At 48.2% G+C, this 16,133-nt stretch overlaps 2 protein-coding genes across 8 annotated transcripts in view; both read right to left on the bottom strand.

Annotated features, from left to right (window-relative positions):
* The window catches only part of LOC146871235 (uncharacterized), a 63,178-nt gene extending 51,590 nt beyond the window's left edge, over positions 1–11,588 (bottom strand). The window contains exon 1 of the mRNA XM_085599722.1: positions 11,457–11,588. Within this exon, the coding sequence (XP_085455848.1) occupies positions 11,457–11,588 (132 nt within the window). The remainder of the gene's footprint in view (positions 1–11,456) is intronic.
* LOC146871232 (ATP-dependent chromatin remodeler CHD8-like) overlaps positions 1–16,133 on the bottom strand; it is a 2,388,691-nt gene that overhangs the window by 1,479,108 nt on the left and 893,450 nt on the right. The window lies entirely within an intron of this gene.

Here is a 16,133-nt window from a genome sequence, read left to right as displayed (position 1 = left end):
ATATACTCAGCCATTCTGGACCTTAGGCCAAGCACATAGTCCACTATGTCTTGTTTGGGTTCCTGAAGAGGCCTCTCCCAGCCCTCTTTTACAAGACATAGTGGTCCCCTTACAGGATGACCAAACAGAAGTTCAAAGGGTGAGAAACCTACTCCCTTCTGTGGCACTTCCCTGTAAGCGAAAAGCAAGCATGGTAACAGGACATCCCACCTCCTTTTGAGTTTCTCAGGGAGTCCCATGATCATACCCTTCAATGTCTTGTTGAACCTCTCAACAAGGCCATTGGTTTGTGGGTGGTAGGGCGTAGTAAACTTGTACTGCACTCCACACTCTTTCCACATGTGTGTTAGGTAAGCAGACATGAAGTTGGAACCTCTGTCTGAAACCACCTCCTTAGGAAAACCCACCCTGGTGAAGACACCCAGGAGGGCCTTGGCTACTGCAGGAGCTGTAGTAGTCCTAAGTGGAATTGCTTCAGGGTACCTAGTAGCATGATCCACTACTACAAGAATGAATTTGTTCCCTGAGGCTGTGGGAGGTTCAAGTGGACCCACAATGTCCACACCTACCCTTTCAAAGGGGACCCCCACCACTGGTAGTGGAATGAGGGGGGCCTTTGGGTGGCCACCTGTCTTGCCACTGGCCTGACAGGTAACACAGGAGCTGACAAACTCCTTCACTTTTTGGTGCATCTGGGGCCAGTAAAAGTGACTCACTAACCTTTCCCAAGTTTTGGATTGCCCCAGATGTCCAGCTAGGGGGATGTCATGAGCCAAAGTTAGGAGGAACTCCCTGTACTTCTGTGGCACTACCACCCCCCTGGTGGCTCCAGGAGTGGGGTCTCTTGCCTCAGCATACAGTAATCCCTCTTCCCAATAAGCTCTGTGGGTACCACTGACATCTCCCCTGGCTTCTGAAGCAGCTTGTTGTCTCAGGCTTTCAAGAGTGGGACAGTCTCGCTGGCCCTGGCACAGCTCTTCCCTAGAGGGTCCCCCTGGGCCCAAGAGTTCAACCTGGTAAGGGTCAAGCTCCATGGACTCAGTTCCCTCAGGGGTATCTACATCCTCTCCAGGGGGAGAGGGGTTCTGAGTGTTTGGCTGTATAGAAGCTGGTCCCCCAGTCTCCTTGCCCTTCCTCTTGGTTGGTTGGGCCATTATTCCAGGCTCCAAACCTACTTTTTCACCCTTCCTCTTGCTCTGTGCTCTGGTTTGCACACACACCAATTCAGGGATGCCCAGCATGGCTGCATGGGCCTTTAACTCAACTTCAGCCCAGGCTGAGGTTTCCAGATCATTTCCAAGCAGGCATGCAGCTGGCAACTTTGGAGAGACCACTACCTGTTTCAGGCCAGTAACCCCTTCCCCCCCAGCCTAATGTTACCATGGCCATGGGATGACTAGTGGTGACACTGTCAGCGTTGGTGACTGGGTAAGACTTCCCAATCAAGTATTGCTCAGGGGAAACCAGTGTGTCTTTCACCATAGTGACACTGGCACCTGTATCTCTCAGAGCTTCTACCCTAGTTCCATTTACCCAGGGGTACTGTAAGTATTTCTTTAAGTTGGGGGGCCACACAGCCACAGTGGCAAACTCCACTTCTCCCAAGGAGACTAAACTTGCTTCAGTGTGTTCCCAGATTTGCTCAGGGTACACCTCTGATCCCATTTGTATACTTGCTGCCCCAGGAGTGGCTGTACTGGGTGCCTTAGGGGCTTTGTTTTGGGGGCAAGATACAGTTAGGTGTCCCTGCTTCTTACAGGTATTACACCAGGCCTTTAAGGGATCAAAGTTCTTCCCCCTATATGGTTGGGGCACATAGGGAGTAGTTTGGGTCCCACCCACCTGAACAGGTTTTTGGGGCCCTTTGGAAGACTCAGACTTTTTATCTTGGGGATTCTCACCACCTTTCCCCTGGGGAGGTTTTGTGACCACCTTCTTTTGGTCACCCCCAGTGGTTGTCTTGGTCACCCTAGTCTTGACCCAGTGGTCTGCCTTCTTTCCCAATTCTTGGGGAGAAATTAGACCTAGGTCTACCAAATGCTGATGCAACTTTTCATTTGTGCAGTTACTCAAAATATGTTCCTTCATGAATAAATTGTACAATCCAGTAAAATCCTGCACACCATGTCCAGCTAACCAACCATCCAGTGTCTTCACTGAGAAATCTACAAAATCAATCCAGGACTGGGTCTGGGTTTTGTGAGCCCCCCTGAATCTAATTCTATACTCCTCAGTGGTGAATCCAAATCCCTCAATCAGAGCTTTCTTCATGAGGTCATAGGATCCTGCTTCTGGCCCAGAGAGAGTCAGGAGCCTGTCCCTGCAGTTACCAGAGAACAGTTCCCACAGGAGTGCCCCCCAGAGAGGTTTCTTTACTTTCCTGATATCACAAGCCCTCTCAAAGGCTGTGAACCATTTGGTGATATCATCACCTTCCTCAAATTTAGGGACAATCCCTTTGGGGATTTTAAGGTCAGAAGTTTCCTCCCTATCCTTGTTTTTATTATTGCTGCCACCATTGATGGGTGCTAAACCCATCTCTCTCCTTTCCTTTTCTAGAGCCAGGAGCCTGGACTCTAGATCTATTCTTTTGGCCAGCCTCACAAGGCTGTCCTCTTCACTGGGGGGTCCCCCAGTGTTGTCTCTGGGACCAGAGCCACCTGTGTGGTCTCTAGGTGCCCAGATGCTATGTCTTGAGTTGGAGGGTATGGGTGCCATCTCCTCCCTAGGGAATAGTATGGGGAGGTTGCTGTCCTCCTCCCCTGTTTCCCTTTCCTCATCTGACTGGCCATCACCATGTTCAGATGGGTGGTCTTTAGCATACTCAGCCAGGAGCTCCTGGAGCCCTTGTTTGGATGGATGCTGACCCATTTGTAAATTTTTGAGTTTACATAAGGACCTCAATTCCTTGAAAGACAAGTGTAAGTAAGGTGTGAGGTCGAGCTCCTCCACCAGGTCCATGTTATTATTATCACTAATAGCTGGGTTTGTTTGAGACATTCTAACCTGACAGTTCTAACCCTCTACCCTGACTATAGTGACTTTTATTTTTCTAAAATTCTAATTGGACTTAAGCAAGGCCCTAGCAAGACTTTTAGTAATTTTGAAAAAACCAATCAGAATTCTAAAGGCAATTTTTAAGAGTTCTGTCGTGTGATCAGATGGTAACCAAGTAGTCCAACAAATGCAAGTTTGTATCCCACCGCTGATCCACCAATGTGAGAAAGTGGCTCTGTATATACTGTTCCCTAATAGGTACAGGGTGTACAGAGTCCACAGTCCCCCAGAGGCTGATAGAGGTCAAAGTTAGGTATGACCTTACTCTCAAAAGTGGTAGCTTGGTCGAGCAGTAAGGCAGTACCAGAGGACAGTGTAAAGCATTTATTGTACACACTCAGTCAGCAAATGGTTTCACACACTCAATAACTGAACTCTAGGCCAATGATTTGTATATATAAAATATATGCTTGTTTTATTTTTAGAACCACAAGGGGGGTAAAAATATACTTTCTCAGAATGAGAGGTTGAATATAAATACTTTTGTTTCAAGCAATGAATTTGTGTTAAACAGTCACAGTTGGTTGCAATAAACAATCCTATTTCCTAAACATAACAATGCATTGAGCTCAATGGTAAATTCAGGTTATTTGTAATAAATTACTTTTCAGATTACTTTTGGAATTCCAGGTCTGGATCCTAGAACCAGCCTGGGGTCAGTATTCAGAATCAAGTGATGAAAGTCGACTTAATAACTGTAATGATTTTTAAATAATATTTAGCTATTTCAAAAGTTAGCACTTAGAAAATATTTCACAGAAAACATTCAATGGATCTCTATGGCAAGAAATTCAAATTGCAGGTAGAGTACTTTATCGTTACTTTAGTAATCCAGGACTGGGTGCCTAGACCCAGGACTGGGGTCCTTATCAAAAGCAGGTAAGTAATTTCGTTTGCAGAAATGGTACGATTTTAAAAGAATATTTCAAATTTGCAAAAGTAGACACTTAGAAGAAATTTCACAGAAAAGCAGACAATGGTTTCCTATGGGAGAAAAATGAGTTAGAAGTAAGTATAGTTGTGAACACTTTTCAGAGTCAGGGCTGGGCACCAAGATCCAGCACTGGGAGCTCACCTAGGAGCAGGTGAGTAAATTCGTTTTTGTCACTTGGCTGATTTTTGGTGAATTTTTGCAGTTTTGAAAAGTTCACACTTAGAAGATTTTTGAAGAAAAAGCCAGTCAATGTTACCCTATGAGGAAAATGAAGTTAGCGGTTTAAGGGTAAGTACTCGACTGGTAGTGTTGAAATTCCGGGCATGGACTCAGGGGTCCCCCAGTGTCAGGTAGGTACAGTTGGTTCACCCTCAGCGGTTTCAGGACGGCCGGGTGCAGAGAGAGTTGGGCCCAATGTTATCCTATGAGGGATAGGGGGGCCTTGGTTGGTGGCTGCTGTCTGGCAAGCCACGCGGCTGTGGGAGCTGGGCTCCTGGTCACTTACTCAGGGCAAGTGGGGAAGTAGGTTAGTGTAGAGAGGGCACTGCCAGGGCCACTCGGGCGGCTGGGTGCAGGGTGCTTTTGAGCCTTAGGGCGCTCAATGGAAATCAATGGGAATGTTCCGGTTTGGAAAGAGGCTGCAGGCTCGGGGACGAGGATGTTTCAGGTGCCACCACCACTTCGAGAGGTAAGTTGGGTAGTTGTAGGTTAGGTGGGTACCCCGGGATTGGGCACAGGGGGTCGCAGGGCGCCGGGTGCAGGGGTGCCTTTTGACGTCGGGAATCTTACCCTCTGGTTGATCGCGGCTGGGGTGGCACTTGGTTCTGAGGCTGCAGGCTTCTTCCGGGATGTCGAGGGGGGTCCTTGGGTGCCGGACTCTGGGTCACAGTCGCCGTGGGGTCGTCCTCTGGGTCTTTGTCCACTCCGGCACTGGCCAGGCTTGGCTGGTGCAGAGGGTGTTGGGTCCGCGGTCCCGGGCTGGTGCCAGGGATAGCAAGTAGGTTTCTTGAGTAGAGCCTCTACTCGTGGGAGTCCCAGGGGCTTAGAGCTAAAAGGTAGCCAGGTCCTCCGGGGTTGGTGAGGTTGCTGGCCACGTGGGATGCCGCGCTGGTGCAGGTTCGAGAGTCGACAGGCCGGTAGGGCTGGGGCCAAAGCAGTTGGTGTCTTCTTCTCTTTTTAGCAGCTGCAGGGCAGGTCTTTGTTCTTCTTGCTCTTCTTGTCGTTTTTCTATCTGGAATCTGAGGAAGGAAGGTTCAGGGGGCCCCTAAATACTAGATTTAGGGGCGTTACAGGTAGGTGAAGGCCAGGGACCAATGGGTCCTTGTCCTGGGGTGGGTACACCCCCTATCCTGCCTCTCTCCTGTGGGAGGGGGGCAGTAGCCTGATCCTGATAGGGTAGGGCCTCCCATCTTCAAGATGGCGAGAGCCCGGAGATGTGCTTCACCTCGCCTCCCCCACCTGAGGGGTGGGGTGGGCAGGCTGGCACATCCCCTGTCCTTGTATGGGGTTTCCGGCCAAGCTTCCCGCCAGAGTGGGGGGTTGCAGTGGCCTGGGGAAACTCCAACTGGCGGCATGCCTTTGAAGCTTCCCTTTGCTCATCCTGGGGGAGGAGATTTCTCACCTCACCCAGGATGTGCATTGTTGCAGGCCCGGGAGAGCAGGGGCTCTCCCACCCAGGGGTCCAGCAACGTGTCTGCTGTGTGGCAGCCTGGGCAGCCTCAGAGCAGACGTGGATTGCAAGTTAGCTGTAAGGGGGCATCTTCTAAGATGCCCTCTGGGGTGCTTAGTACATTAAATCCTACACTGGCATCAGTGTGGGTTCAATGTGCTGAGAAGTTTGATACCAAACTTCCCAGGCTTCAGTGTTGCCAATATGGTGCTGTGGAGCTCGTGTTTGACAAGCTCTCAGCACCATGTATTCTTAAATGACAGCACTGCACTTACAGTGCCCAAGAATGGACCTGGGTACTGTAGGGGCACAGGGCTCCTGCTCCTGTGCCCACACCATAGGCGTAATGCACCCAGCTAGAGGGGTGGCTGACATATGCCTTGGCAGTGTAGGTGATGGGCATGGTACACAGTGATGTGTGCCATGTCGACTCTTTGTTTTGTCCTGCACCCAGACACTCAGCCTGCAAGGGCAGTGTGTGTGTGTAAGGGTACAGGGCCTCTGAGGGTGGCACAATGAGTGCTGCAGCCCTTAGAGGCCTTCCCTGGTCACAAGGCCCTGGGTACCTAGGGTACCATTTACTAGGGGCTGACATGTGGCTAGGGTTTGCCAATTTGGGGTTTGTGTGGTTTAAGGAAGGAACATAGGCCCTGGGCACCTGATTGGCAGGAACCCAGGGTACACTCAATCGAAGTACATTCAGCAATTTAGCAAAAAGTGGGGGCATACCATGCAAGAAAGATGGCACTTTCTCACACTACCTAGTTGACGACTTCTTCGTCCTCGAAGATCTCCTCATCTTCGTCGTCCTATTGGGAGTCATGCTCCGAAGCAGGGCCCGATTGTTTATGAACATCCCGCTCTTCAACGTATTCGAATTGTTCTACCTCTTCGACGCTCTCGACTTCTTCATCCTCGGTACTGAATATGTTAACCGGGTTAGGCGCTGATTTTTTGGCCTCCAATCTAGCCGCTCGTCGATTCCGAAGGGTCTTTTTAGACCGGAACCGGGCGCAGGCCATACACTTGGTCTCATTGTGAGAAGTTGGCCTGATGTATAATGTCACTAGTTATAGTGTACACCTTATATCAGTCCAAATACCCTTATGGTGATTGGTTGTAAAGTCAACCTTATAGACCAGCTATCCTAGTGGTAGCATGGACAAGAGCAGTCTTAGGCTAAACTCTGAATGGCATGTGAAGCCAGCTGTGATACCATATATAATCCATTGAATACCAAATGAAAGGACACCACAACAGATATATATATAAAATAAAGTGTATTTATTCTAAGCAAACCCTCAGCACTCTTTATGAGATTAGAGGCAAGTACAACACAGTCTTATTTAAGCATATATTAAGTCACACAGGTAAGTAATACAGTTAGGCCCTAGGGGCCACGCAAACCATATACTAATTAAGTGGTATAAGAACCACTGTCACGGAAATAGAATAGGCCTAGGCCTAGAGAATCGCTGGGGCTACACTACACTAGCGTTAGTTAGGAAGTGGGAGGCCCACGGGATTCGTGTGCAGAGTGGAAACACTCACGCGTAATGCGTAAAAGTCAATAGCAATAGTACAGTTTAGAAAACGGTAGATTTAGGACACTTCCGGAGTAGCTAGGAAGTTGAGACTTGAAAACTAGACACTAGGATAGTCACTATCCTGATGAGCACCGGAGTACCCAAGTTACCTAGCCCACAGGCTGCAGGTGCATAGGGATGAAGATGCGTCGTTTTCGTCGTCGACTCCTATGGATGCCTGAAGAAAGATGCTGACAGGCAGTCAGTGAAGAGTGTCCGGTGGATCCCAAGGCTGGGATCAAGAAGAGAAGAAACCTGCAAGCAGAAGGGACAGAGTCAAGGTCACTAGCCAGTGACCACGTGGAACCAGGAAGGAACCAGGCGATGTCGTGAAGATTACAGGTGAAGGTGAAGCTTGTCGTTGCAGCCAGGAGGACCAGGAAGCGTCGAGGACGACCAGGACCAGGAGGCGAGCTGTCCCACGAAGGCTCTTGCTGTCGGCGGCGTCGAAGTTGGACTAGGACTCACCAAGCCTTGGCAAGCGGAACCCACGAAGAACGAAGGACTTGCTTCTGGTGCAGACCAGGAAGGTCTGGGGTGCTTCTTCTTTGCAGAGAAGCGGGAGCCAGTCTGGAGGAGCCAAACCAGCGCAGAAGATTTCAGGGTGCGTCGTCACAAAGGCCACTAGCCAGCGGGCAAGCAACCGGACAGACGCGGCAAGCAGGAAAATGCTGAAGGGCCCCACGCAGGACTCGTGGAGTGTGGGGGGCTGATCTTCGGTGCAGATGGTGCTTGGGGTTGGGGCTTCTCAATCCCCGGTGCACAACTTCGAGGGTACCTCAGAAGCTGCGCTGGAAGATACTCGCCACTTTTCCCAGGTCGCCGGTCCCACGTCTCTCGTCGCCTCCACGGATCTCAGCTCGGCTGTGGATGTGGATCAGGGTCGGAGAAGTCTGGAAGTCAAGGCTCTGGTCGGGCTCTGCAGTCGGTCCCTCGTAGAACTTCAGCAAAGGGTAAGTCTCTTGATGGTGCCTGTTTGCACAGGGTAGCCACTCCTTGGCCACAAGGGAGATTCTTCAGTCTTCTTCTTTCGTCGAATGTCGAAGGTCCAGAGTTTCTGTTCAAGTTGCAGGTTCAGGATAATCTAATCTCCTGGGGCCCAGCTACCACTCTTATACTAATCTGGGGGGCTGGGTTGCCTGCTAGGTCACGCCTTATGGGTGGGACCTGGGAGGGGGGTGGTTACACCTCCTTCCCTTTGTCCAGTTTCGCGCCAGGACTGGGGCTGGAGTGCCCCAGCACCGGTTTGAACTGGACTATGCATGGGACACCTTGTGTGCCCCAGGCAGTGTCTCGTTTCATTTATCCCTCCCTGCCCCAATACACTAAGGCCTGTCTGGGGTGGTGCTCTTACCTCCCAAGGCAGGAAACCTATTGTCCAAGCCTCCCTTGCCGGGATCACTCCCAGCAGCAGGAGGTCAGACTTGTGTCGTGGCAGCAGCATCCATTTTGTGATGCTGGGGCTCTGGTTAACTTTAACCGGGTAAGTAGGTTACAACATGTCTTCTCCCTCTAGAAGGAGGGATAATATCCTCATCCCCAGAAATGGTATGGGGGTATTATTCCAAAGTGTTAGACACCTTACACGACATGTTTTGATACAGCCAAACCATAGTTACCATAACCGTTTAAGATTATAAGGCACTTTAAGAGTATATGGTAGGCTATATCATAGAACAGCTATAAGGACATGGTTCCGAAAGCTGCAGACAGGCTCAGCTCATGCTAGAGCACCATCTCACATGTTACCAAGCACTCTGCCTCCAGGATTGTTAAGGCCTGCCATAGGAGTGGCTGATAGGTACACATGTGTCTATATGTAAGTTAGGTATAGGAATACTACACCTAAGCGAGGGGTGATTACACGACCTTGCCCCAGCTGAGTGATCAGCCAGTTGTGTCAAAATGGAAGACCAGGCCAGGGGTGGCATAATACATGCTGCAGCCCCTGGTAGGCCTAGGATACACCTATGCCCTGGGTACCTAAGGTACACTGTACAGGGGCCAAATAAGGTGATCCTATCCAAATGGGCTATGCACCTAAAGTACATGGTATCAATTTAGAGAGAGAACAGCAGGGCTGTGGGTCTGATTAGCAGGCCCACAGCCACATCTAAGTCGAAAACCAGTAAAGCAAAAGCAAAATGTGGGGGTGAACATAGAAAGCAGACCCTACTCTCCTACAGTAACCAGAATGGATAATTTGCTTCACCCACCTGTCTGTTGTGATGGATTCCCAGGCAGGTAGGAACTGTGATAATCTGCCTCCGACTGGTGTTAAATGGTCTGGAGGCAGGTGTAAGAGGTCACTGTTTGGGAGTGGTGGAGGTACAGTTGTTGTTGTTACCTCTGCCTATAGTATTGTTTCCTCTATATCCTCCTCTGCCTTTGTGAAATGTGTTTTGAGAGGTAGTTTGGAAAGGTTGAGAGGTTTGTGTATTATTCCCTCTCCCTGTTCCCCTATAGGAAGATCTACGAAAGGAACGTTTGGATTGATAAGATTGCAGTGCACCCATAGATTTAGCGGTGTCAGTGTCCTTTTTCATTTTGTCTAGTAGGACATCTGTTTCAGGCCCGAACAGGAAATCTTGGTTAAGGGGTTGATTGAGAATAGTAGTTTGCGCCTCAGGTTTGAAACCGGATATGCGAAGCCATGCGTGTCTTCTTAACATTACGCTTGTATTGACTGTTCTAAAAGCTGTGTCAGCTGCATCTAGAGCACACTTTATCGAGGCATTAGTTATGAAATGTCCTTCTTGGATAAGATCATTTGCCTGTTTATATGGGTCAGGGAGATGTTGTAGCAGCTCCTCTAGTTTGTCATAGTGTGCCCTGTCATATCTAGCTAACAATGCTTGTGTGTTAGCTATTCTCCAGGTGTTGGCTGCTTGTGAAGCCACCCTTTTCCCGGATGCCTCCAGTAGTTTGGACTCTTTTTCTGGTGGTGCGGCATCGCCAGTGGTTTGTGAGTTTGCCCTTTTTCGTGCATTGGCGACTACTAAAGAGTCCAGCTGTAGTTGACCCTTGATGTATGTAGGGTCGGAGGGTGCTGCTCTATATTTCTTTTCCAGTCTAGGGTTGAGTATTTTAGCACTAATGGGGTCTTTGAACATTTCTGGTGCATGTTTTAAAACCCCTTTGAGCATGGGTAAAGTGCGGACACTTCTTTCTGTGGTTGGGAAGGTGTCCAGCAAGAAATCCTCTTCCAGAGGGTCAGCATGCATATCTACCCCGTGGAAACTAGCAGCCCTGTCTACTAACTGATGGAATGCAATGAGGTCGTCAGGAGGGGATGGTTTTGAAGGGTATGGTGTGGGGTCTAGAAGAGGTGTTATTGTCTGGTGAATATGGGTCTCCCCATGTGTCCAGGTTGGGATTTGTGTCATCAGCATCGTCATAAGGGTCTTGTGGATCATGATCTATGTCCTCATCTGGGTCCCCAACAGGCTGTGGAGGCATGGGGGGTGTGTATGGCACATAAGGCAGAATAGGAGAGAGAGGAGGAGGGGTGACAGGCCTAATAGGAGAAGTAGCAATGTCCTTCCTTTTTAGAGGAATAGGAGAGGGTAAGGCAGGATGAATTTTCTTCTTGTGGAGCACCACATGACCTGTGTTAGGGTCTATGATGATTCTTTTCTGTTTTGGATCGACAGGATCCGGAAAAAACAGCTCCTCCTCTGTATTTGGTGGTTTCGGCACCGAAGATTTTTGGTGTTTTTTACTGGGAGTCGAAGGATTTGTAGGCTTCGAATTGTTTGGCTCGGGAACCTTGTTTTTGTTCGCTTCGGGAGCTTTCTTGACTTAGACGTCCTTTTTCGGATCGACCGTTTTCTTGGGTTCGATCTGTTGTTTAGGCTCGGTGACCTTTTTTGAGTCGTTAGTCTTTTTCGGGTCGATTAACTTTTTCGGGTCGATATTTTTCTTGGATCGACAGTTTTCGACTCTAGATGCTTCGGCTCGACGTTTTTGGGAACGGTCGAGTCTTTCGGCGTCGGAGCCGTATGTGTTTTTCTCAGCGTTGAAGGCATTTTGGGTGTAGGGAGATACGGTTTGCTCGGTCCCGAGCTACCGGAAGGCTTTTCTATTATCTTCGGAGCTGGGCCCGAGGGTGGGGCTTCCGAAGGGATGTTTCGATCGTGACGAAGCCTTGTGGCGATGTCTTGACCGGAGCCTTATGTGGGGTGATTGGGACAGGGGCATCGGTACTCACATGCTGCCCCGCTGGGATTGGGTCATCTGAGTCCGATTCTTCGACTGTGACGAGCTGTAGATCGTCCGAGTCCTCGGCATCCGAGGGGCCGAAGATATCGTCCGGTGCCGGTGCTGCTGCTTGTCGATGCATCGCTTGTTGATGGGCCCTTCGGTTCCCGATTGTGTTTTAGAACGGAAGAGTGCGCAGGCTGAGCAGTCTTCTTCTTTATGCTCCGGAGATAGGCATCTGTTGCACACCGGGTGATGATCCGTGTGTGGGTATTTAGCACCACACTGGGGGCATTTTTTGAAGGGGGTCCTTTCCATGGGCCCGAGTGGCGTCGATAGGCCCGGAGGCCTGCGTCAATGGAAATATGAGAAATAAAGTCTTGTAAAGTTATAGGGTATCGACCGGAGAGCAATCCCGTCGAGATACTTTGATTTGCTGTGAAGAAAGTTGAAAACTTCGGAGTCGAAGTTGGCGTCGCAGAAGTACATCCGAACCCGATGGCGGAAAAAAACAATCTGACGATGGAGGAGCTGTCCATGCGCACTGTAGTCCAGGGGAGGAGTCACCTATCTCGTGAGATCTCGAAGACTCTTCTGAGACAACAACGTGCAACATCCGGACCCAACACTAGGCGGCGATCTAATGCAATAATGTGACTGCAGCAGCTCATATGCCTCGAACCTCACTTTTCTTCCATAGGGTAACATTGACTGGCATCTTCTGAAATTTCTTTTAAGTGTGGAGTTTCTAAACTTTAAAATATTCAGCTAAAATCAACCGAGTAACAAACACGGAAATACTCACTTGCTATTAGGAGAGATCCCAGCGCTGGATTTTGGTGCCCAGCACTGACCCTGAAAAGTACTCCCAGCCGTACTTACGCAATTTTCTCCCATAGGAAACCATTGACTGTTTTTCTGTGAAATTTCTTCTAAGTGTCGATTTTGCAAACGTATAAATATTCCTTATAAATCGCCTGTATAACTTAAACGTAGGTTCTCAACTGCTTACAGGTGGTACACTAGTGCTGGATTCAGGATCCAAAACTGACCTAGAAAAAGTAACCATAACCCCACTTACATGCTAAGTGAATTTCCTTCCATAGGATAACATTGGTGATTTGATCAGAAAAAGTTTTTAAGTTTCAACTTTTAAAATAGCAAAATATTGCTTAAAAATCACAACAGTAACTAAAAAGTATTTACTCACTTGTTTCAAAGAACTGTCCCAGGGCTGAATCTAGGATCCAGTTCTGGAGTTAGAAAAGTAATCCTGAAAGTAATCAATTGCAAAAACTTAAAATTCCCATTGAGCTCAATGTATTATTGTGTTTGAAATTGTGTTGCCTATTGCAACAAACTAACTATTGCATTCCAAGTCAATTGTCCTCTTCAAAGTATGTAACTAAAGCATCTCATTCTGAGAAAGTATATTTTGATACCTCTTGTTGGTTCTAAAATAAAACAACCATATATTTTTATATACAAACCATTGGCCTAGAGTTCAGTTCTTGAGTGTGTGAGACCATTTGCTGACTGAGTGTGTACAACAAATGCTTTACACTGTCCTCTGATACTGCCTTACTGCTCGATCAAGCTACCACTTTAGAGAGTAAGGTTATATCTAACTTTAGCCTCTGCCAAACCTCTGGGAACTGTGGACCCTATACACACTGTATCTATTTGAGAACAGTATATATAGAGCCACTTTCCTACACCCAGGGCACATCAAGGTAAAGTCCATCAGTAGTCCGGCAAAATATGAGGGGGGTACTACAACAGAAACCCAGTTTCCTACACTATTATCTTCATACCAGTTCTCATCATACTGGGGGACAAAATCATTCCCTTCATCAGAATTCTCACTGTACAAATCAGTGCCGAAAAGACTGAGTTACGCCTGAACCCAACAGAGTGATAAGGTCAAGGTATCGGATTCAGAAGTGTTGCAAGCTGGCTGTACACCAGTGGGAGGAGGGTTCAGCCTAGGTTTATTTTGCTTAGAGTCAGAAATCACAATGGGAGTCGATGCAAACAGAACCAGCACAGTGGGTGACGTCAGAATCAAAGTTGGCACAGGAGCCAATACTAAACCCAAAGCGGGGTGCCACGTGAGGACCCACCAGTGGAAGTCCGACTCAAGTTGCCTGCGCATCACTGTGGTCTGAAGTGTGCACCAGAGGAACCATTGAATACCAAAAATGTTCAGAATGGTCTTCGTTAAGGCCTCCACTTGCTCTACAGCCACCGGAGCTGGAAATCTGGCATACATCGGAATTAGGCTTCTGATCCGGAGTATGAGAGTGCCGAAAAGGGACTGATTCCCACTTTTATTTATTATGTTTTTTTTCTGACTTAAAGGAAGACTGACTGTAAAGTCTATCTACTGCAGGAAGGAATTCTGGAGCAGGAACGGAATCTTCCTTTTGACTTCAACAAGTCACAGTGTGAAGTTTTCTAATGTTTGCAGACATACAGCGCCGAGATCCTGTATGGCCTTTAAATTAATCTGGGCACAGTCATCAAAGCACCTCAAATCGTTCTCAAACCCGAGGCACCATAAACATACTCCAGACATCTGTTTGCAACAGTCCATACATGGTTTGAACCTTGTAGTAGTACAAAGTAAAATTTTCACTTGCAATCAATCAATCCCTACTTGTATAGCGCAGCTTGTCACCTGAGAGGGTATCCAGGCGCTGGGTTGCAGGTCTTAGTTGAACAGCCGGGCCTTAAGTCCTTTCCTGAAGTCTGTCAACAAGGGTGATGTTCACAGGTGGAGGGCAAGGGAGTACAAGGATTTGGCGGCGGGGTGGGAGAATGATTGTCCTCCGGTGCAGCAGCAACGGAGAAGCAATGTCTGTGCGAGGGAAAGGTGAGAGGAGGTTTCTGGAAGGTTGGTGGAAGTTCAGGCGGTGGCTCAGGTATGCTGGTCCTTGGTCATGGAGGGCTTTGTAGGTGTTGTAAGAAACTGGCTCTATATATACTGCACCAAAGTGAGGTACAGTGTGCATAGAGTCCAAGAGTCTCCAGAGGTAGGCAGAGGTTAAAGTTAGATAGAACCTTACTCTCTAAAGTGGTAGCTTGATCGAGCAGTAAGGCAGTATCAGAGGACAGTGTAAAGCATTTGTTGTATACACTCAGTCAGCAAATGGTCTCACACACTCAAGAACTGAACTCTAGGCCAATTGTTTTTGTATCAAAAATATACTGTTTATTATTAGAACCAAGCAAGCCTGGAACAGGTAAGCATTAAATACTTTTCAGTAATAAGTTACTGGATATAGAACTGTTTGAAAATGCAATAGGAATGGTACTTTGTTGAATTTACAAGGGAGCAGTAGTATGCAACACTTAGCAAATACAGTATATTGGAATGAATAGGCTTTTTCAATAAATTGCAGGTAAGTCACTATTCGGATTACTTTTTCTAATAGTGCTGGATCCTAGATTCAGCACTGGGACATTATCTGAAAACAGCTGAGAAAATGTGTTTTAGTTAGATGTACAATTTTTAAAGAATATTCTTGTATTTCAAAAGTTGACACTTAGAAACTTTTTCACAGAGAACCACCAATGTTATCCTTTGGAAGGAAATTTAATTCACAGGTAAGATACTTTTGCGTTACTCTTCCTACTCAGTGCTGGATACCTAGATTCAGCACTGGGACATTTCCTGAAAACAGTTGAAAAACTGCGTTTTGGTTATTTGTGCTATTTTTAAAGAATATTCATAGTTTTCAAAAGTCGACACTTAGAAACTTTTTGGGAGAAAAAGTGTGAATGTTATCCTATGAGGAAAAGCAGGTTATCGGTTTCGAGGTGAGTACTCGGTTTTGGAGTTGGGGTTCTGGGGTTCGACTCAGGGCTCTCCCAGGGTAAGTGATGCTCTGTTATACCCTCAGCGGCATTAGGGCGGCCGGGTGCAGAGTGTTGAGTCCCAATGTTAGGAGGATAGGGGGGCTCCGGATGGTGGCTGCTGGCAAGCAGGCCACGGGGTTGTGGGAGCAAAGCACCTAGGGTTTAGCACAGGGCTAGTTGGGGACCAAAGTAGCACCAAAGGTGTACCAACAGCAGCACTAGGGCGGCTGGGTGCAGGGTGCTGTTTTGAGGTCGGGTGCCCTGTTGATTTCAATGGAGATTCTCCAGGACAAAGAAACACTGCAGGCTCGGGGACGAGGATCTTCCAGGAACGACCACCACTTCAAGGGGTAATTTGGGATGTTGAGGGTTGGTTAGGCACCAATGGTTTGGGCACAAAAGGCCGTGGGGCGTCAGGTGCAGGGGTGTCTTGGGACGTCGGATTTTCTTACCCGCTCTGGTCGAGGTAGGGGAGCTCCTCTGAAATGAGGCTGCAGGCGTCGTCAGGAGGCTTGAGGCAGGTCAGGGGTCGCCGGATCTCGGGTCAGGATCACCGGGGGGGACCTTCTCGTGGTGTTTGTACACTCAAACACGGGCTGGGTTCGGCGGGTGCAGAGTGGGCTGGATTTGCGGTTAGTGGCTGGCACCAGGAGGGATTAGTTACTTACCTGTAATCCTAGTTCTCATCCAGGGGTATACTCAAAGTCATAATCTATGAATAATCCCCGCCCATGTGCGGGATCCCGGAGCATATAGAAAATACAAATATATATATGCATATGTGAAAACATATACATGCAGCCTAAAATGTTTCCAACATGGCAAA

Source organism: Triturus cristatus, chromosome 1_1 (assembly GCF_964204655.1).
Source record: "Triturus cristatus chromosome 1_1, aTriCri1.1, whole genome shotgun sequence".
Lineage (NCBI taxonomy): Eukaryota > Metazoa > Chordata > Amphibia > Caudata > Salamandridae > Triturus > Triturus cristatus.
This window is presented reverse-complemented; position numbering and strand designations above follow the sequence as displayed.